The sequence below is a fragment of the Ailuropoda melanoleuca genome, chromosome 2 (genome assembly GCF_002007445.2).
Source record: "Ailuropoda melanoleuca isolate Jingjing chromosome 2, ASM200744v2, whole genome shotgun sequence".
NCBI lineage: Eukaryota > Metazoa > Chordata > Mammalia > Carnivora > Ursidae > Ailuropoda > Ailuropoda melanoleuca.
Genome location: NC_048219.1, coordinates 29,434,587 through 29,454,871, shown reverse-complemented (window position 1 = coordinate 29,454,871; position 20,285 = coordinate 29,434,587). Strand labels below are relative to the sequence as shown.

General features: G+C 53.3%; 3 protein-coding genes across 10 annotated transcripts in view; 1 reads left to right on the top strand and 2 right to left on the bottom strand.

Annotated features, from left to right (window-relative positions):
* Nucleotides 1-493, bottom strand: part of MROH7 (maestro heat like repeat family member 7) — a 50,480-nt gene extending 49,987 nt beyond the window's left edge. Inside the window, exon 1 of the mRNA XM_002915751.4 lies at nucleotides 469-493. The gene's annotated coding sequence lies outside the window, so the exon portion shown is untranslated. The remainder of the gene's footprint in view (nucleotides 1-468) is intronic.
* An 8,290-nt stretch (nucleotides 494-8,783) lies between these two features.
* Nucleotides 8,784-19,738, top strand: FAM151A (family with sequence similarity 151 member A). Its single transcript, XM_011220410.3, has 8 exons — nucleotides 8,784-8,968; nucleotides 9,953-10,099; nucleotides 13,921-14,073; nucleotides 15,073-15,232; nucleotides 16,651-16,878; nucleotides 17,575-17,714; nucleotides 18,480-18,620; nucleotides 19,065-19,738. Exons 1-8 carry the CDS (start codon nucleotides 8,842-8,844, stop codon nucleotides 19,736-19,738), a joined length of 1,770 nt encoding a protein of 589 aa, XP_011218712.3. The 5' UTR covers nucleotides 8,784-8,841.
* Nucleotides 15,841-20,285, bottom strand: part of ACOT11 (acyl-CoA thioesterase 11) — a 59,200-nt gene continuing 54,755 nt past the window's right edge. For all 8 annotated transcript variants that reach the window (XM_034653151.1, XM_034653127.1, XM_034653155.1 and 5 more), the window contains one exon: nucleotides 15,841-20,038. In XM_034653151.1, the coding sequence (XP_034509042.1) occupies nucleotides 19,883-20,038 (156 nt within the window). In that variant the 3' untranslated portion in view covers nucleotides 15,841-19,882. The remainder of the gene's footprint in view (nucleotides 20,039-20,285) is intronic.

Genomic DNA, 20,285 nt, shown 5'->3' with positions numbered 1-20,285 from the left:
TGAGGGTCACAGCACCTGACCCCCAGTAGTCCCCCCATAAATGCTCCTCCTTATCCCTTCCTCCCCCTGGGTGAGGATAGGGTAGGGGAACTTGAGATAAAGACTGAGTCTGGCTTCCAGGGTCTCTGCCTTCATGCCCCCCCCACTACCCCCAGTCTATGGCATTCCTTCCTGGGTCTTCTCACCTCCCCCAACTCCCACCCACCATACTCTCAAAACAAGCCTAAACTCTTTCCCCAGGAGCCTTGAGCTGCGGACATAAAGTTCAATGTGTTACCTCCACCTGGGGCATCCACATGGTAACAGAAAATTCAGCTTTAAGCCAAAGGTATGAAGTTCTAACTGTGGAATTACAGCCAGGGGAAAACTTTTACCCAGGGGGGTGGGGTCAAGGTGGTAACTGCCTTGTGGAGGCTGTGAAGGCCGCCCCCACCCCTGGGACTTTCCCAGAGCCACCCCTCAGCTTACCTTGTCTCCCCCCAGCCCAGGCTGGTGTTACGGTCTTTGTGAGGTCACCATGACTCAGGTGTTCCCAGCCAATGAGGCCCCTCCTCTCGCTCACACAGTAGCTAGAAGCGGAGAGGTATCCTTTCAAAGGGCCCTCCGCCACTGCCGAGAAATGATCTTACTCTAATGAAGCCCCAGTTCCTTGCCCAGCATTCAAGCCTCCCCATCAAAGCCCTGAGCTCACCATATAACCTTAGACCTTTGTTTATCTTGGGGTGACAGCCTGGTTCTGAGGCACGTTGCAGGCTTAGGGCACAGCAGATCTGAGAGGGAGGCCTGCGGGTAGCGGGCTGTGTGCAAAGGGCTTTGGAATCAGGCGGTCCGTGGGGAGGAAACTGAGACCCACGGAGGGAAAACCCTGGCCCAAGGGCATGAAGTGTCCCTTATCTTTTCCCTACTCCACCCTGCCTCCTCCCCAAGGCACAGATAACAGTGTGCAGCAGGGCGGGAATGAGGGCCGGGCGGGGAGACCCAGACCCTGAAACGTAGATGCCAGGATAAGGCAAAGGCACACTACTAGCTACTAAAGAAAAGCTTTAACGGGCAAGAAGTAAGCTGATTAAGATTACCAGGGACTACGCGGAAAAACCTCACTGGGCACCGTTTAGAAAGCAGTGGTGAAACTATCCACTAAACTGTATTCCGGGGATTACCCAGGTCGTTCAGTCCCGCCTGGAAATCCACCTCATCCCCCCAAGGTCCCCACCCGGGGTGCCTCAGGGCTCAACAGTAATACCCTCCTGCCACCTCAGATCTCCCTTTTCTGCACCCACCCCTCTGCCTTCCACACCCCTGCCCTGCCTGCTCCCGGCTCCGAGCCCCCCACCCTGCCTCAGGGCCCTTGCCATCTAGAGCTCCCACCCGCTTGCCTCTTCCACGTGGCCTACGAACCAACGTGGCCAAGTTTTCTTTCTCAGCAAAATCCTCCTCGGTCAGGAACTCCTATCTTGTTCCATTAGCCCCTCACCCGCCCTTCAGCTGTGGTGACAAGCCTCTCCCAAGAACCCCCTCTGACTCCCCCTCTCCTCCCCTGGCCTCATGTACCCAATTAACCAAAGGTCCTTCCAATTTTGTCCTGTCCCTCCAACCCCACACCGTCCGCTCTGGCTCAGGTCCTCATCATCAGAAGCCCAGATTGGGCCAGTCTTCTAAATACTGTCCCACAGGGCAAGCCCTCCCCTGGGCCAGCCACCACCATCCTGCCGCAAGGGAACCTTTCTGACAACCGGTTCGCATGCCTTCCAGGTCTCCCACTGCCCACGGGGCACGTGCAAGCTCTGTGGTCTGGTGTCCAGGCCCCTCCACAGTCTGCTCCTGCCTGCCTGTTTCTGCTCCCTTTGATTTTGCTAATTCATACTGAAACACCGTATGCAGACAGGAAACTGCGCATATCGTGCCAATTCCGATGAATTTTCACCGAGTGCACCACGTAATCAGCACCCAGATGTAGAAATGGGACATTGCCAGGACCCCAGAGACCTTCCAGTCACTATGCCCACCAAGGGCGACCGCTCTCCAGACTTCTACCGCCGTTTAGATTTGCTGTTCCTGTCCTTCATTGAGCGGAATTACGCGGCACACTCCTTTGTTTCTAGCTTCCTTGGTTGAATACTGTTTGTGAGATTTCACCTACTTTTGCATATGGCAACTGCTCCTTCCACATGTTGGCCCCCCTCTGGTCTCTTCCTGCTTTTTATCTCTTTCCAGAATCTTCAGGTAGTTCGTTTTGGTTTTCTAAGTTTTTTTCTATTTTTTTTTTTAATTAAGTAGGCTCTACGCCCAACGTGGGGCTTAAACTCACAACCCCGAGATCAAGAGTCACACTGACTGAGCCAGCCAGGTGCCCCCAGGAAGTTGTTTTTTTATATTTTGTCCAGAGTTCACAGTGTTATCTCTAGGAGGGTTGGTCCGAAGGAGCTGCTTTGCCATTACCAGAAGTAAAATCTCTCCTTTTAAATTGTTTTCTTATTTTTCTTTTTTCTTACTTGCTTTAGGATTTCTGAATTTGCCTGCCTTCTCTTACTCTGCTTTTCTCTCTTCTACTTGGTGGAAGTTACATATTTCACGTCTATCCTTTAGGGTTGCCCTAGGGTTGCCATTTGAACATGCATACTAACTGGCAAAGTCTCAAATTAAGTAATAGTGTTACCCGCCTTCGGAAAACCAACAAACCAAAACCAAAAGGACCTTACAAGAGTTTAAGTTCAGCGAGCCGTATGCCAATTTCTATGCTGTTGTCATCCTTTATTTCAGTCCAGTTCTGTTTTTTAAACCCTACCAATTAGACATTATCGTTTTATGTGATCCATGTTTGCTTATTTAACCAATAGCTTGGCTGACCATTTTTTAAATTGAATCTCGGATCCACCATCTGGGATCAATTTTCTTCTGCCTGAAGAATAGCCTTTATCGGGGCATCTGGGTGGCTCAGTCATTAAGTATCTGACTCTTGATTTCAGCTCAGGGCGTGATCTCGGGGTTGTGAGATCGAGCCCCACGTCCAGCTCTGTGCTCAGCGTGGAGTCTGCTTGAGATTCTTTCTCACTCTGCCTTTGCCCCTCCCCCCACATACTCACACATACGCGCGCTCGCTCTAAAATAAATAAATAAATCTTTTTAAAAAAAGAATAGCTTTGGGATGCCTGGGTGGGTCAGTCCGTTAAGCATCTGCCTTCGGCTCAGGTCATGATCCGAGCCCCACATTGGGTTCCCTGCTTGGTGGGGAGACTGCTTCTCCCTCTGCCTGCCATTCCCCCTGCTTGTTCTCTCTCTCTCTCTCTGACAAATAAGTAAATAAAATCTTAAAAAAAAAGAAAAGAAGAATAGCCTTCATCATTCCCTTAATAAGAGTTTGGTGGTAGTGAGCGCTTCTAGTTTCTGCTTGGAAAAAAAAACAACAACAGCAAACTTCATTTTATCCTCTTTCTTGAAACTGTTTTCACTGCATGTAGAATTCTAGGGTGTCTATTACTTTATTTGAGCGCAACATTGGTAATATTAATATTCCACTGCCTCCTGGCGCCCAGCTATGCTTTGAGAAGTCAGTTTGCCAGGCTTTGGGTGATCAACCTATTATTTCCAGCTGCTTCTGAGATCTCTGTCTTTCGTGTTCTGCAATTTTGCTATGACATATGTAGTTATGGATTGTTTTTTATTTTATTTTTTCGTAGTTGGGATTCATTGTGATTCCTAAATCTGGAGGTTGGTGCTCAATCATTTGGAAGTTTTTCCACAAATATAAGAAAATAATTGCCTTTCCCTTGTTCTCTCTTTGTTCCTCTATCACTTTGATTACACACATGCTAGCCCTTCTCTCTGTCTTCACCTTTCATACTTCCCATCTCTCCGATTTCTGGAGAGATCTTACCTAATTCTCCAATCGGCTGTGTCTAAGCTATGTTAAGTCTTCCCATTAAATTTTTTATTTTAATTGTATTTTTCATTTCTGGAAGTTCTGTTTTGCTCCCTCTCAAATTCTCTTGGTCATGCTGGATAGTCCTACTGTTGTCCGTATTTTCGAGCTATTTTTTATTTCTTTAAACATATTGTTTTATTCTGTGTCTGGTTGTTTTGACTTCTAAAGAATTCCTTAAGTCCTGGTTGAAGCTATGTTCCTCTAGAAAAGATTTGGTTTTGCTTCTGCTAGTCACCTTGGGGCACCCCTGACTACCTTAAACTAAATTCGACCATTCAGAGTTTTCGGAGCACTTAGGCAGTATGAACTTGGACCAAGGACCAGTGTGAGGGACAACTCTCACCAGTGTGAGAGTTAACGATTTTCAGAGGGATTTATTTTCCTTTAAGTAGCTTCCACGCCCACATGGGACTTGAACTCACAACCCCAAGACCAAGAGTCCCGTGCTCTACAGACTGAGCCAGCCAGAGGCCCCCAGAGGAATTTTTTTTTAACCCACCAAGAGCCAATATCAAAACTGGCACGTGGCTTTATTTTTCTTTAACCCTTACAAAGGGTATAACCTTTGGATTCCATTTTCATAAAGGTGTATCCTTCTAGCATTCCCACTTTGGAGGGAGTCCTAGGCTTTATCCCTTGTCACCTCCATCTGTACAGCCACCAGAGAGGGAGCCACCAGAGAGGAAGCTCAGTGTCACCAGGGTTTGGCAAAATTCCTCAGGACAGAAGTCAACCCTGACAGTTGCTTACCCGTCACAGCTCCTGTTTGCAGTCATTTCTCAGAGTTTCCTATGACAGCAGCTGAGAGATGCACTGTAAAAGAGTACTGTATTTTATCCAGCATTTAAGTTGCTTTCTCTGGGAGGTTTGTCCAGTGTGTCCAGCTCATTACTGCTGGAACCGTGCCTCCGGCCGCTGTCCTCCCATCCCTCCTGCACAACTTCTGCTGTAGCAACACAGTGGTTTCTCCAAACTCACGGTAATGGTTCGGGCCTCCATGCCTTTTCTCATGATGTGCCCTCCATCTAGAATCTTCTTTCCCTCCCACTCTGTTGCCCAAAACTGGGTTCACCTCTTGGTGTTGAGCCAAAAGATGCAGTCAAGCCCAAGGATAGGAAAAGGAAGGGTTTTACCTGCCTCAAGAAAAGGAGCATCCCGGGGATCTTTCCCAACATGGTGACCCCTCAAACAACACAATTGGGGAAGCCTTAAGCTAAGGATGCACACGTATTCACGAAGGGGCTTGTGCAGCGGGGAATAGACCATGGAACTGGGGCAAAAGTCATGTGATGGTGACGAGCCCAGGTCAAAATCTCGAGGCCTGCAAGGGTCAACATCACGAGTCTCTGGCTCCAGTGGGTCCAGGATGTCAGTGTTCAGAGGGGCTGAGATCCTGCAGAGATAACTCAGAATGTGTGTCACCTCCATCTTCACTTCTGAACATGATGGGGCTACATCTTGACCTCATGGTGGCTGTTTGTCCTTACGTTCTTTCACAAGATGGCTGAGGGCCTAAGATGACTTTTCTTCTGTCAAGAAAGCTATGTCTGTCTTTCTTTTCCTGGGGACCCCTAACTCTTCCTGCTTATAGTTCCTCCCCCACTTACCTGTCTAACTCCTACCCATCTGTCAAAACCAATAGGTATCATCTCCAGGAAGTCCTCCGTGATGCCCTCCCCACAGTGGGGTTAGGATTTTCTCCTCTGCTCTTGCAGCATAGCTCAAAACACTCATGACAGCATGCTGTGGATTTCTGCTCACTGCCTTATTTCCCTCGTTATACTGAGAATGTTTTAAGGACAGAGACGATCTTTTCATCTTTGCTTGCCTGGTACCCAAAGCCTGCCCCCGAGCTGGTACCCGACACCTTCAAGACGTATTTGCAGAAGAAATGAGCCTTATTCTACTCTGCACCACCCGCCCCTGTGCCTCACTCCCTGCCCGACGCGGTTACAGCAGCAATAGAAAACCAGTGCAACCACCGTAAAGGCAAAACGTAGCAAAAATACTAATAATAAATGTGCATTAAAATGATTGGAAAAATCTTCAATAAAACGAAAACAAATTATAACTGGTTAGTGGATCTCATTGTTCATTTTAAGATAATGCTAATTTCCTTTTTCCGTGTTTCTGAATTTCCAGTATCTTTCTTATACCACTTTTATAAGGGAAAAATAATCAGCTTTTATTTTCTCCCTAAGAGAGCCTACCCACCTTTCAAGGTCCAGATCAAACACTGCCTCCCCCAGGAAGCTTCCCAGATAGCTCTGACTTGGCCTTTTCTCTGTTCCCATGGCCTTTACACTGCGACCGGATTCTAAATGGGTCAGGAGCAGGGTCCATGTTGAAGTCTCCCCAAGATTCAGCAGGCCCCAGCTAGTGCGAGCTGGACGTTCCCAAGCTGGACTTTTCCTAGCTGAGGTATTTCAAGGCTGCATTTCCCCACACTCTAATGAGCTTCTCTGGGGGGTCGGGGGGATGCAGCCTCATGGAAGCTGGGGGTGGGGGGCTCTCAGGGCCCAGTGGGCAGAGCCTCCCGTGGTACCAGCTCTAAAGATGGCTGCTCTCCATCTGAAATGTTGTTGCTTCCTGACACCCTCTCATTTTCTCTATAACGTATCAAAGGGACCCAGGTAACAAAGCCTGGGGTTCAAACCTTGGTGAGCCTTTCGTCCTTCTGAGTGGTATGGTAGGGGAAGGCATGTGGTTGGGGGTTGGGGGGACGGTGCTCAAACAGATGGCCCAGGTGCCAGGGATAGTCGGGGCTTCTCCTGCCATTTCTCAACACCAGCTTCCAGAATCACTCTCCAAAATGCAAAGCTAAGCAAGTCTCTCTCCTGCTTATCCCGTAGGTGAAGGTTTCCCACACCATCCAGGTTGGGGCCAAGCTTCTTATCAGGGTGGCCCAGGCCTCTCGGAAACCTGGACCCATCTCCCTGAGCACCCCTACTCCACCTGGTGATCCCGTCACGCTGCACTGTCCATGTCCCCAAGCAAGCCCTCTCCCACACACATTTGCTTGCTCCCACAGTACTCCTCCCTTTGTCTGGAACATCCTTCCCTACTCCCTGCCCCCATGGTTCTCCAAGTCAACTCAGACCATGCCTCTTCTGAAGACCACCTGGGCCCCCCAGGAGGTTGGGGCTCCTCCTCTGTGCTCCTAATCCCCTTGTGTCTCCCCGATCCATCATGCTCCCCTTGGGGGCCCTGCCATTGGTACTTGCCAGGTCTGACATCCTTCCAGGATTGAGCTCCCCTCCTTCAACACCAGCCCCAGAAAGGCGGCTCCACATCTGAGAAGATAAAGCCTCCTGACCCCTTGGCTTCTTCACTCCTCAGTATGTCATGGGCAGGGGGCAGGGCTCCCCAGAACCTGGCATGGGCTACATGCAGACTGGGGTTCAGCAGCAATTTGCTATCTGTCTCATGAGCAGTGTCCCAGGCAGTGGAGTCTTTTGCAGCCTGGTGTCCGTTTCAGAGCTGTTCCACCTGCCAAAAGCCAAAGCTGGATAAGGGCCCTCCTCCTCCACGACGTAGCCTCCAGAACCCTCGGAGCCAAGAGAGGCAGGCAAGCTCAGAGCTCACTGGCATCCTTCCCAAGGATAATGAGCAGCACACAGTGTGCAGCTTGGAAAGACCCTTCTCTCTTTGCCTTTGGGCAGGAGATGATGTTCTCACCCTTGTCGTTGGTCCCAAGCCCCAGACCTCTCTATCCAGTGTCCTCCTGAGTAGCTCTTCAGGAATGACCCAGAACCCCCACGGCTCCACGAGACCTGAACCAAACTCCCTCCTGACCTGCTCTGCATCCCCCAGATTCCCTCCATCTGACCACCTGGGCATCATTCATCATTCTAGATATTCTTACACACACACACACACTCACACACACTCACTCTTGCATCAGTCACCAGTGACCCTGATAGATTTCTCTGTGAACCTCTATAAACCAAAGTCCCTGGGTACATTACAGGTGATTCTTGGACTCATTTAAACCCCAGGGTCCCGTGCCTGGGTGGCTCAGTCGAGCGTCTGCCTTCGGCTCAGGTCATAACCTCCTTGCTCAGCAGGGAGCCTGCTTCTCCAGCTGCCTGCTGCTCCCCCTGTTTGTGCTCTCTTTCTCTGACAAATAAATAAATAAAATCTTACAAAAATAAAATAAAATAAACTCCAGGGTCCCTGAAGTAGGGATAGTCTCTAACTTGCTTCCCACCCTGGATCCCCCAGGACACCCTTGGCGTGAGGTCACGGTGACTCAGCCCCTTCCTTGTGGACCCGCTGCCCCAGGAGTGGCCTGTGTACCCCAGGCCAGCCTATCAGATTCAATCTCAGGTAGATAATCTAACAGCCACAATCTGGGATGGAAGGAAAATTCATAGCCTCCGGCAGATCTAATATATCCTATCATCAACCGTTGCCTGACCTTGGTAATATCCCGGGGCAAGGCAACACAAGGAAAGAATAGTCCGGCTGCCACCTTTTGCACAGGAGAAGAACTGGGCTCAGGGAGGGGAAGACTCATGCTGCAGGTCTCAGGAAAGCCAGGTCAAGCTGGGTCTAGGTCCCTGCGCTGGGTAGTCTCCCAACTCCCAGACAGGAGTAGACAGGCAGTGGACAGATGCTTGGTCCAACATTTTCTGACCTCTTGTTGTGTTCAAAGGTCATTTTGGAGGTGATAGGACTTTCTGCTTGATTTGTTGAGATCCTGGAAGGGTGTGGAACCAGGAAGAGGGTGGGGAGTGGGGAGGAGCCTCGGAAGCTACCTCAGCACGAGGCCTCTAGAAGCGTCGGGAGCTGACAGGCCTTGGTGGAGAGCTGCACGCTCCACGGGGCTCCTGCGTCCCACCAGATCCCAGCTACAGGGAGCCTTGGGGGACTCTGGGCCGTGGGGACTTGGAGGGCATTTCCCAGAGAGGAGCACCATGGCCTGCAAGAACGGGTGCTCGAACAGTCAGACCAAGTGGGCCCTTCTGGGCAGTGCATGCGTGGTTCTGGTGCTCGCCATCGGATTGTCCCTGGGCTTCATACTACAGCAGCGCCACCAGCCAGGTAAGGCCCCGCTGTCGTGCCACCTGGTTGGCTTCCCCATCGACCGCTCTGACCGCCGTCTCTCCCGCCCCCGCATCCCCCACTAAGACTCTATCCCCAGCATCAACTTTCCCTTCCCCCTCCGCCAGGCTTGTTGCCCTCAGCCCAGAACTCCCTTTTGGGGGATCCTGTGGGCATCTCAGACTCCTCGGAGTCTGAGTCTCAGCTCCGTTCTTTCCCCCACACCCACTCCTCCCTGTGCCCTCTTAGGGTAAAGGGCCCCTCTGCCTTCCCACTGAAACCTGGGGGCAGCATCCACTCCCCCTTCTGCCTCATGTCTGTACTTTCAGGCCTGGCGTCTTGAGGCTTCTGCCTTCCCACCCTCTGCCCTCCCTGCCCCCGAGCTCCCAGGCCTCCAGTGTCCTTGACCCCTTCTGCAGCCCCCCTGCACACAGTCTCCGTCCGCAGCCTACTCTCCCAGCCGGTGCTCGCTCTGCAGCCCGTGAGATCTGTTAAACACCAGCCCCCCTTGGGGCCCTCAGCACACAGCCCACCCTCTTGCTGGCATTCATGGCCCTTTACAGCCTGAACCCAGCACCCCTTTCCAGACCTGCCCTCTCCATGTCTCCGCTGCCATCTGTACCTGGCCCGCGGCTCTTCCTCCAGGTGACCACACTTCCTTCAGCCCAGCCTTTGCTGATACTCTTCTGTCTGTCCCCCTTTTCTGTCAAATAAATTTATACCCATCCTCAAATCCCCCTTAAATGTTCCCTCCTCTGCTGTAAACTTCCTGACTGCCCAGGCTGGTTCAGGGGTTCCTTGTGCTCAGGAACCCACATATTTCTCTTTCTCGTAGCACTGATGGTTCTGGGGTCCCCTTGTCCCTCTGTTAGATGGAGAGATGGACACACCTTAAAGGCCAGGGAGGGTCAGTGGGATGAACAGACAGGAGACTTGGGCAGAGGCGAGAACTGAGGCTAACCGCCCCCTTGGCATCCGTTCCAGACTGTGAGCCGGATGCGGCCTGCCGCCCTGACGCGGACATGCTGGACTACCTTCAGAGCCAGGGCCAGATCAGCGAACCGGATGGCCTGCTGGTCACCTGGTACCATGCTGCTAACAGCCGGAAGGATATGGAAGCTGCCCTGAACAGTAAGTCTGGCTGCCAGGACCAGGACAGGCCAGGGCGGGGCTGGGGGAGATGGGGGAGAGCAGAGGTGGGAATGAGACAGCCTCAGGCATGGTTTGAACCAGATGTCTAATTAATTCCAAAGTCATCGTGGCCTGCCCTCTGCCCTAGCTATCCCTTCCTTGACCTGCCAGCTTTCCCTGCTTGGAGGTCCTTGCCTTCAAATCCCATGGAAGCCAGAAGATGGGACTTTGAGGCCCAGTGCTATCAAAAACGAGCTGTGAAAAGCTGAGCAAATTGTAAAATGCCTCTGAGCCTCCCATTCAGAGTGATTATGGCGGCCCTGGGGTAGCAGACAAGCGACCCGGCCCCACGACATCAGGACCTTGGCCAAGAAGAAGGCCCCGACCAGGCAGTGCCCAACAGCGGGGAGCATGGACACGTACCCCTTAGCATAACTCAGGGATCCAGAGGCCCAGTTTCCTCCCTGAGGGTTCTGCCAGGTCCTTGCGGTGGACCTCTGGAAGGAAGGCTGGCACACAGCTGGGGTGGGGACCCTGAGTGAGACCTAGGGGCAGAGCCAGGCTGGTGAAGTCGTCTTAGACATGCACGGACGTCCACGTGGAGAGGCAGACAGAACCGGGTTCAAATCTTACCTTGGCTCTTTACTGGCAGAGTGATTTGGGACAGGTGACTTCACCTGTCCACAGTTCAGTTCTTCCCTCTGCCAGATGTGGATTGGTAGAATTCCCATATCATTTATCACCCAAACCAAATTATGCTGAGCCCACAGAAATACACCAGACTCTCCCAGGCAAAGGGTGGGGGGATACGGCCACTCTCGTTCAATGAGCTACTCCATGTAAATAATTAACACTCAGTGAATGCCAAACCAGGGCTATCTTCTTACTTAATTCTTGTAAATGAGAAAGAAGAGGCACAGAGAAGACAAGTAACCTACCTGAGTAACACCATCACTGTTTGTCCCAGTGCTCATGCTTGCAGTGTGGGTTCAGGCCCTGCCCCATGTTGGGGGGATAGGGGGAAGGGCTAAGTAACTCCCTGTACATTCCCTGGGGGGCCAACCCTCCTCCCAGCCTGGGGCCACAGGAAATGGGTCCTTCCCTCCACTGGTTCCTTCCTCACACCCCACCCAAAGGCATCAACCTCCAGATTAGCATCTGGAAGGCAAGTCATAACTTCTCGTGACAAGAGAGGAGACTTTTCCAGGAAGAACCTGGGCCTAGGTGGCAATGGCCAGGAGGCAGGTTAGGTCCAAAAGGTACTTTCTGCTGGTCTTCAGTCCACTTCACTGAGCGTTCACTGGGTCCCTGCTCCAGGCCGATCTCAGGAGGAAGGTTTAGAAATGAGTGAGATGTGACCCTGTCTCCAAGGGGCCCACGGTGTCTCCAGGGAGGCGGCTAGTGTGAGTCAAGCGAGGCAACAGCATCAGGGTCACCAGGACTCAGGGCCCTTGATGCACCCTGATGAACTGGCCCCCCCATCGGATGGGAATGAGACCCCAGTGAATCCATTCTCATGAGTTACCCTCTTACCTGCACCCCAACCCGGTTCTGGTGTGGCTTCTCTGGGGCCCTAAGCCTTTCAGACCCCTCTCTCTGCATTCCCAAGTAACCATAAGGTAAGATGAGAAAGAACTTTGTGCTCAAGTCAGAAAATGAAGGTTGCCTTCATAAAGCCCTTCATGGTTTAAAAACGTGATTTTATGTTCATGTCCTGTTTCCATGGCCCAGGGGGCAGAGGCTCATCCCCACCTTGCCAGTGAAGAAACCTGGGAGTCCCGCGCTCTAGAAACGGGATCTGTAACATTGGGAGGAAATGGGATGATGTGAAAGGCCTGGCTCACTGCCAGGGACACCCCAGCACTCGTCTTCCTTCCCCTCCTGGAAATCCAGGCACCTAGATTCTAGATAAACCTGCAAAAGTTCTCTGTGACTTTGGCCAGACTCGCTCTTGTTTCTGGACCTGGGGTTATTGAGCTTGGCTTCTCTATCATTAATTCTTTCAGGTGTTCATCGTTCAACAACCATTTTTGAAGCTCCTTTTTTAGGCCTGATACCATCTAGGCCCCAGAAATTCAAGTGATGGTCAGTTCAGACCCAGACCCTGCATCGTGGTGCCTACCCTCAGGAAGGCTGATGCTAAGCGAGCAATTACAGGGCGCCAAGCACTCAAAAGAGTAGCCCCAAAGTGGATGACTGAGTCAGACTGGGCAAGGGGTTCGGGCATGGCGTCCCAGAGGAAGTGATATTTTAAGCCACCACTAACGCATGAGTAGAAGGTAGCCTAGTAAAGCTGCAGAGGGAAGAGTGTTGCCAAGGCAACAACCAGGAGCCCAGAGATGGGAGCACAGAACAAAATCCAAGCCTCACTCAAGTGTGGTCCAAGGCCCGGCAGCCTGGGCATGGCTGGGGAGCTGTGAGACCTCAGAACCTCGGCCCCGCCCCTGACCCATGGGTGCGAGCTTGAATTTTAATAGTTCCTGGGTATTTTGTGTGCACAGTAATGTTGCAGAAGCTGGAGGGGCTGGAACCTAGAGATTGAGGGAGAAGGGGACTCAAGGTGAGATTGGAAATTTCGTCAGGGCCTGGTCACGCAGGAGAGCAAGGGTTATGCTAAGGATTTTGGGTTTGAGTCAAAGGGCAATGGGTGGCGCCCGTTGTTTTGTTTTTTAACAAAGTGACATGAGTGGGTCCATGTTTAGAATACTCACTCTAGTTGCTGTGTAGAGAACGGACTTCAAGGGGAGCAGGGCTAGAGGTGAGAGGTCAGGAGGTTGAGTGCAAACAAGGAGGAAAGGCCCCCCTTTTTTTTTTAATGTTTTTTTAGTTAGTCACCATACAGTACATCCCTGGTTTCTGATGTAAAGTTCGATGATTCATTAGTTGCGTATAACACCCAGTGCACCATGCAATACGTGCCCTCCTTACTACCCATCACCGGTCTATCTCATCCCCCCACCCCCCTCCCCTTTGAAGCCCTCAGTTTGTTTCTCAGAGTCCATAGTCTCCCATGCTTCATTCCCCCTTCTGATTACCCCCCTTTCTTTATCCGGAAAGGCCCCTTCCGATGCCAAGGTTCTGTGATGTTGGAGAGCTCAACGTGACCCCTGCCTCCCTGCCTCCACCGCACACCCCAAATGCCCAGTGGCAGGGTCTTCCAAGTCAGCTTCCATTGGGAAGGCCTTAGCTCCCTCCCAGACCGAACTCTGGAGGACAGGATTTTAAAAATTGAAATTTAAAAATTAAAATAACAAGGCTCAGCGTTGTAAGGGTGCAGGGAGATGGGCAAGCTTATGTACTTCAGGGGGACATGAATCAGAACAATGTTTCTAGACAGTAACTTGATAATGTGGGCTTTAAAAATGACCCCGAGTGGCCCTAACTCAAAGTTCCACAAGTAGGGACTAGAAAGAATTCAAAAACCAGGATAAACTTGGTCATTTATTAGTATCACAGAATTGGAAACTACCGAACTGTCTCAGGAATATGCGGCGGCTGACGAAATCGTGGGGAGTGGCCTCAGCCAGAGCTTTTATAGTCTTTTTTTAAAAATGAGGTATATAGAAGATTGTGAAGATGTTGTAATACTGAAAGAAAAGGATTAAAAATTATAAATGCACTGTTGCCCGAACTATGTAAAAATCATTCGTAGACAAAAATGGAAGAAAATACATCAAAATGAGAACAATGATGAAAACATGGACGAGTATTCATCTTCCTGCTTTACTGTATTTTCCAAATGTTCTTGGATAAATGTGCGATACTTTGATGATGAGAAAAAAAATTTCGAAGGAACTGACCTCGTTCTGCCTCTACCCCAGGCAACGCCATGGTCCTGGAGGCGGACGTCACAGTAGAAGGATTCAAGACAGCCAACGAGACAGGGGTCCCCATCATGGCACACCCCCCAGACATCTACAGTGACAACACCCTGCAGCAGTGGCTGGAGGCTGTGCTGTCCTCTTCCCAGAAGGGTAAGGACTCTCTCAGCCCCTCCCCAGCCCTCTGGTCCTCTGCGGAAGCCAGGCCAGTCCCAGGCTCCTTGCGCCACCCCCCCTCCACCGGCCCCGTGTTCCAGATGCCCAGGCCCAGGGAATTCTAGGTGCAGTGGAGAATGGGAAAGGGCAGAGTACACCGCAAAGTGCAGGCACGTTCAGATTGTTCCCTCGTGAATCCTCTGGAACTAGGTACAACCTGTTCGAAGCCCAACTCCACCCTTCCCTCCTGGGTCCCTTTACCAATTTCTGTCAGAATCTAGGCATCACCCTCCCACCTCCCCTCTGTCACTCACCATGTCCTGCCCCCAGACCCGGCTGCTCTGTCCTCCCTCCACCACCGTGTACATCTGAGTGAGCTTTCTAAACGCCAGTTTTGTCACTCCCCTCCTTAGCCCTGCATGCTCCCCATTGTCCTGGGACAAATGGTCATCTCCTGGCCTGGCTTTCAACAGCCATCTTCAACTTTGCAGCCTCTTCCCCCTGCGGTTCCCCTCATCGCCATTCATCCCCAGCCCCTTGCTGCCTAAACAGGACAGGCCTTTGTTCACAGGGGTCCTTCCTCCACCTCCATGTCCCTCCTCTACTCAGATGCCCCTTCCTGCAGGCTGAGTGACCTCCACACAGGCTAAGTTGGCTTAGGACACTCTAAGCCTGCCCGGTCCAAGAACCACAGTCTCTTTCTCTGGTGCTTGACAACCCCTGCGCCAGCCCAAGTCTGAGCCCTTGGCTGGCCTCTGCTTTCTGCCCCCAGGGGCAGGGGCAGAGGCAGGTCCTTCCTCTGGGTAGCTTGGTCTGTTTGAAAGCCCTCTTCACACCCAGCTGGAATCTGGTTCCTGTCTGCCCACCTCCCCCCCCCNCCCCCCCCCCCCCCCCCCCCGGACATTGCTCTCTCGCTCTAGGAAGTTGTATTTGCAGATTCCTTCTGCCCTGAGCATGAGGGACCATTTCTCCAACCCCTTGGGCCCCTCCCCACAGGCATCAAACTGGACTTCAAGAGCCTCAAGGCTGTGGGCCCCTCGCTGGACCTCCTGCGGCAGCTGACAAAGGATGGGAGAGTCCGGAGGCCTGTGTGGATCAATGCCGACATCCTGAGGGGCCCCAATGCCCCCATCTCAGTTGAGGTCAACGCCACAGAGTGAGTGTTGACCTCTCTGCTCCAGCTATGTCCAGCCCTCTTCCTCCACCATCTGGCACAAACAGTGCTCAGGACACCTTTGCTGAGTTTACCTCCAGCCACACTGTGTAATCTGACCTCTGAGCCTTTGCACATGCCCTTCCTTTGCCTCGAATGCCTTTCCCCCATTCCCTGATGAACCTTTGCCCAGTCGTTACCTTCTCCCAAATCTACCCTGACATCCCAGCCTGTTGAGAGCCTTCATCCACACGTCCTCCTAACAGTCCTGATTTCACTGGGCTGTCACTCCCGGATGACTGGTTTATAGCCCCTACTCCACAGTGGACTCCTGGAGGGCAGACAGAGCCCAGTCCTTTCTGTCGCCCCAGTGACCAAGGCAGGGCTTGGCCTGCTAGAGAAAAGCCTGAAAGTGCTAAGTCCTTCCCCAGCCCCCTGAAATCCCAGCACTGCCACCAACACCCCTCATAGACACCAGCTGCACAGTGCTCTACAGTTTATGAGGAAGGGCCACCCAGGAGGAGGTTGTCCAGTCTGACCGTCTCCTAGCAGCTCCAGATTAGGAGCATGTCCCCCATGTTGCAGAAGAGAAAGGCGACAGTAACCGAGACTGCGTTGTTAAGTGTTTATTACGTGCCCAGGCACTGTTCAGAAAGTACTTTAGTACCAAGAGAATGAGGTAGGTACTATTATTTTCATTTTATTAATACAGGAACTATCTCATTGAAGTTAAACTGTTTGACTGCCTAGCTCTAAAAATACAGTAAAGATTCAAAGCCAGGCCTTTCTGATTCCAATCATCCATCTCTTCGTCCATCCCTCCGTCTGTCTGGCCAGCCAGCCAACAATCCATCCCTCCAGTATTTACTGTGATTCTCAACCGGTGGTGCATTTGGAAAGCGGCAGTTGGAAAAATGTAGTCAGTGGCCCGAGATAAATAGGGCTTATCTTCTTGGAGTGTTGATTTTACTCAGTGGTTCGGGGAGAAGGAGAGGGTAACATTCCTCTGCTAAAATTTCTATCAGGGTAAAATTTACATGGAATTTAAAATCTGAAGTTTCAGAGACAAGTGGCAGAGTCTTGATCCCCACATCTGGGGCCCTGGCTTGTCCCCCCATCCAAATGGGGGTGCTGAAGAGGCCCTGCCTTACCGGAAGGGATGCCATCTTCGAGAATCAAAGGGGTTGAATGAGCTGCCCAAGGTTACAGAGTCAGGAACTGAACTGGGAAGCCCCTGAATCCAAAGTCCATGCCTCATTGTAGGACCCTAGCAGGTCGCTTCTGTTCTTTAGGACTTTGCTTCTGTCCTCACACTCCACATTCAACAGGACTTGCCACTTCCTAGCCCAGTGATGGGAACCCAGGAGATGAGAAAGGGGCCAGCAAGGCTCTCAAAGACCAGTGTCTCTGATTCTTTGCAGGTTCCTGGCCTTGGTTCAGGAGAAGTATCCTGAGGCCACCCTGTCTCCGGGCTGGACCACTTTCTACATGGCCTTCTTCGTCCTGAACGTGACATACAGCCGAGCCATGGTGGAGAGGATGCAGGAGCTGGTGGGAGCACTGCCACAGAGGGTCACCTTCCCCGTGCGAGCTGTCATGGTACGGGATGCCTGGCCCCACTTCAGCTGGCTGCTGGACCAATCGAAGAGGTGAAAACTCCCAGGCCCCTGCCATAGCCCCTGATCACCAAACCCCCGCCGCCCCCAGCACTGATGCCCCCGGGGGAGATTCCAGAGGATTAACCATATCTGTCCCATATCGGCTGGCCCTCACATCCTCTACAGGATCCCTGCTCTCTGCTTGTATACCTCTGGTGATGGGCTGCTCACCACCACCTGGGGCAGCCAGTCCATTGGTGGATAACTTGACCTAGTGGCAAGTTTCCCTCCCGTGGGAGCCAACTGTACCCAGGATTGTCCTCTAGGGATTGAGGGACTCCCATCTGCATTTCTGCAGTCTGCTCCCAGCTGCCCAGTCCCACAGCCACTTCCCACAGGAGTTCCAGGGCTGTCCCCTTCCCCCTCCACACCTAACGTCTCCCCCTCTGCCTGTACCCATCCCATTCTGTCCTTTTCCCATTCCTAAGACAGGACCAGAAACAGACCCTCGTAGTGAGGAGACAGGGCAGGCCAGCCCCTCCTGCTCAGCCTCTTTATTCTTCCTGAAGCCCCTGTGGCGGCTTCTGCCCCTGAGAAGGGGACAGTCCTCTGGTAGAAGGGGCTGGTGGGAAGCTGGAGGCCAGATACTCTATCCCCACCCAGTTAGGGTCCAGTTCTGAGCACAGGAGTGCGGCTGGGGACCTTGCTGGGCCCAGGCAGGTGCTGAGCTGGCTCTCTGGGCCCCAGGTACAGCCTGACGCTGTGGCAGGGTTACTTGGACCCCGTGTCGGTGGACGATCTCCTCTATGTCCGAGACAACAGCGCCCCCCACCAAGTCTACTATGACCTCTTTGAGCCTGTCCTGTCGCAGTTCAAGCAGATGGCCGGTAGGCAGGGGTGTGGGGCCGCGCAGGGGGGGTGGGCCTGGACTCTGCACAGGGTAGCATTTGGTGGACAGTGGAGCAGAGCTGGAGGGGTGAGGCACTGGAAGAGAAAATTCTGGGTGGAATCAGGTCAAAGAATCCTTTTAAGCACCTAATGGATGCCAGACCTGGGTCTGGTGTGTTACGTAAGCCTCAAATAACCAGGAAGCAGTGATCCCATTTTATAGACAGGGAAACTGAGGTTCAGACCAGTTAAGTAATCTACACCAAGTCATTCGCTTGTACATAGCACAGCTTAGATTGGAACCCAGCAAATTCCAAACCCCATGTGCGTTTCCCTTACGGCGTAGTTCCTCAGAGACCGCCCCCCCCTGACCAATATGCCTACTGATCAATGACCTGGATGCCACCTGTTCACTTGTCCAAACCCCTCATTGCCTTGACCCTGGACCTTGGAAAGCCTGCAGTTCAGCCATCTCAAAGGGAACCCATGAGACTCAACGTTCCTACCATGGGAGCCATGTCGTTGCAGGGAGGGGGAGTTGCAGCTTTGGGGATGGCAGACTTGGCTCCATTAGGCTCTAACCCCAGCAACTCCACTCATTGGCTTTGGGACCTTGGGCAAGTCCCTTCCTGTAATCTCCGATGGGAGTACTTCTGCCTAGAGGGGTGCTGTGAGGCTGAGGGAGGATCTGTGTAGATACGGGGTGCAGAGAAGGCACTTTGTGATTGGTGGCCTCTTCATCTTGACAATTTGGGGCCCCACAGCAAATGCCACACGGAAGCGAATTTACTACACGGGAGGCAGCCTGATCCCTCTTCTCCAGCCCCCTGAGGGGGACGGTCTGACTGTGGAGTGGCTGGTTCCTGCCTTCCAGGGCAACAGAACAGAGACAGTCAGCCTCCCAGGTAAGGTCTGCCTTCAGCACCTGTGCTCCTAGCTAAACTGGGGCCGGGGTGGGGAGGGGCAGGAACCTAGGGCCTCTGTTACTGTGGCAACACGCTGGCTGCCAGGGTGGAGGAGTGCAGTGGTACCAAGAGCACGGCCCCCTAACCTTCAGTGCCCTTGAGTCCTGACCCTTATCTGCTGTAGGAAGGGCAGGCCCAGGCCCCAGGACTGAGCCCTAGTCAAAGGCCAAGAGCTGAGCTACAGCTGGTCATGTCCTTCTGATGAGCCCCGGGCACGTTCATAAAGCAGCCTTTCCACCTAGAGCCCAGACCATCGACAGATCTCAGCCGATGGGGCACCAGCTTCTCCTTGGCTGCCCCCCATTAATACCCCTTTAACAGGGGCCTCTGACACCCCACCATCACCCGAACTCCTGACGCTATTGTCTGCATTGCCTCTTTCAGACAGAGAAGGCATGATCCTGCTAAACGTTGGCCTCCAGGGGCCTGCAGCCAAGGACGCTGTGCCCATCATACATGCCCCGGGAGGTCCCGCCCTGACGCTGTCGTCCTGCCTGCTGCAGCTCGCCGGGCGGCCCGGACGCTGGGGTGTCTATCTGAACATAACAGAGCCCTCAGCCCTCCGGCCGGCCCTGACCACGCTGGCCCACCTCTCCGCCCACGGACACCTGCCTCGGCCTGTGTGGATCGGGGCCACCGTCTCCCACGGCAGTTTTGTGGTCCCTGGCCACGTGGCCGGCCGGGAGCTGCTGACAGCTGTGGCTAAGGTGTTCCCCCACGTGACGGTGGCACCAGGCTGGCCTGAGGCGGCGCTGGGCAGTGGCTACGGGGAACAGCTGCTCACAGATATGCTGGAGCTGTGCCGGGGTCTCTGGCAGCCTGTGTCCTTCCAGCTGCAGGCTGGGCTGCTGGGCCAGAACGTGGCTGGGGTGGTGGCCAGGCTGCTGGCGGCCTCCCCCCGGGCCACTGTCACGGTGGAGCACAGCCCGGAGAGGGGCGACTATGCGTCGGTGCGGGCGGCGCTGCTGGCAGCCAGGACTGTGGACCGCACCCGAGTCTACTATAGGCTGCCGCAGAGTTACCGCAAACACCTGCTGGCGGATGCTGACGGGGCCTGAGCGCCCACGGGTGCTGGGCCGGCGGAGCCCTGGGTCCAGGCTTCCCACGGGGGAGGCAGCAAGTAATAAACACCCCTGCCTTCCTCAATGCACTGTGCGTGTGTCCCTGGGGGCAGGACGGAGGAGGAGCGGGCATGCGGGGGCCTAGAGGGTCTGGAGGCTGGGGGCCAGATCGCTCCGGTTGTCCAACAGAAACTGCTCACAGGCCTTGAAGGTGGTGTAGAACTCCGAGGAGAGACCAGCCACATTGGTGGTCACGTAGTTGAGGAAGCCCGGGGTAGCCTGGTTGTAGTAGGACACCTGTGGGATGGGAAGGAAGCCACATTCAGGGAGGCTGGGCGGGGGGAGGGGGCGGGCATGAGGCAGGCGGGAAGGGAAGCAAGTCCAAGCCAGCACCTTGGGGCCCTAGAAGATGACGTGGCGTGTCACCATGACCACACACGGTACTGTTGTCCTGTGCCTCCCTGACGTGTCAGCTGGGGGAGGTTCTGGAGGACGGGGGCAGGGTCTCCAGAGCCCAGCACGTAAAAATGGTGGTGCTCTAGGG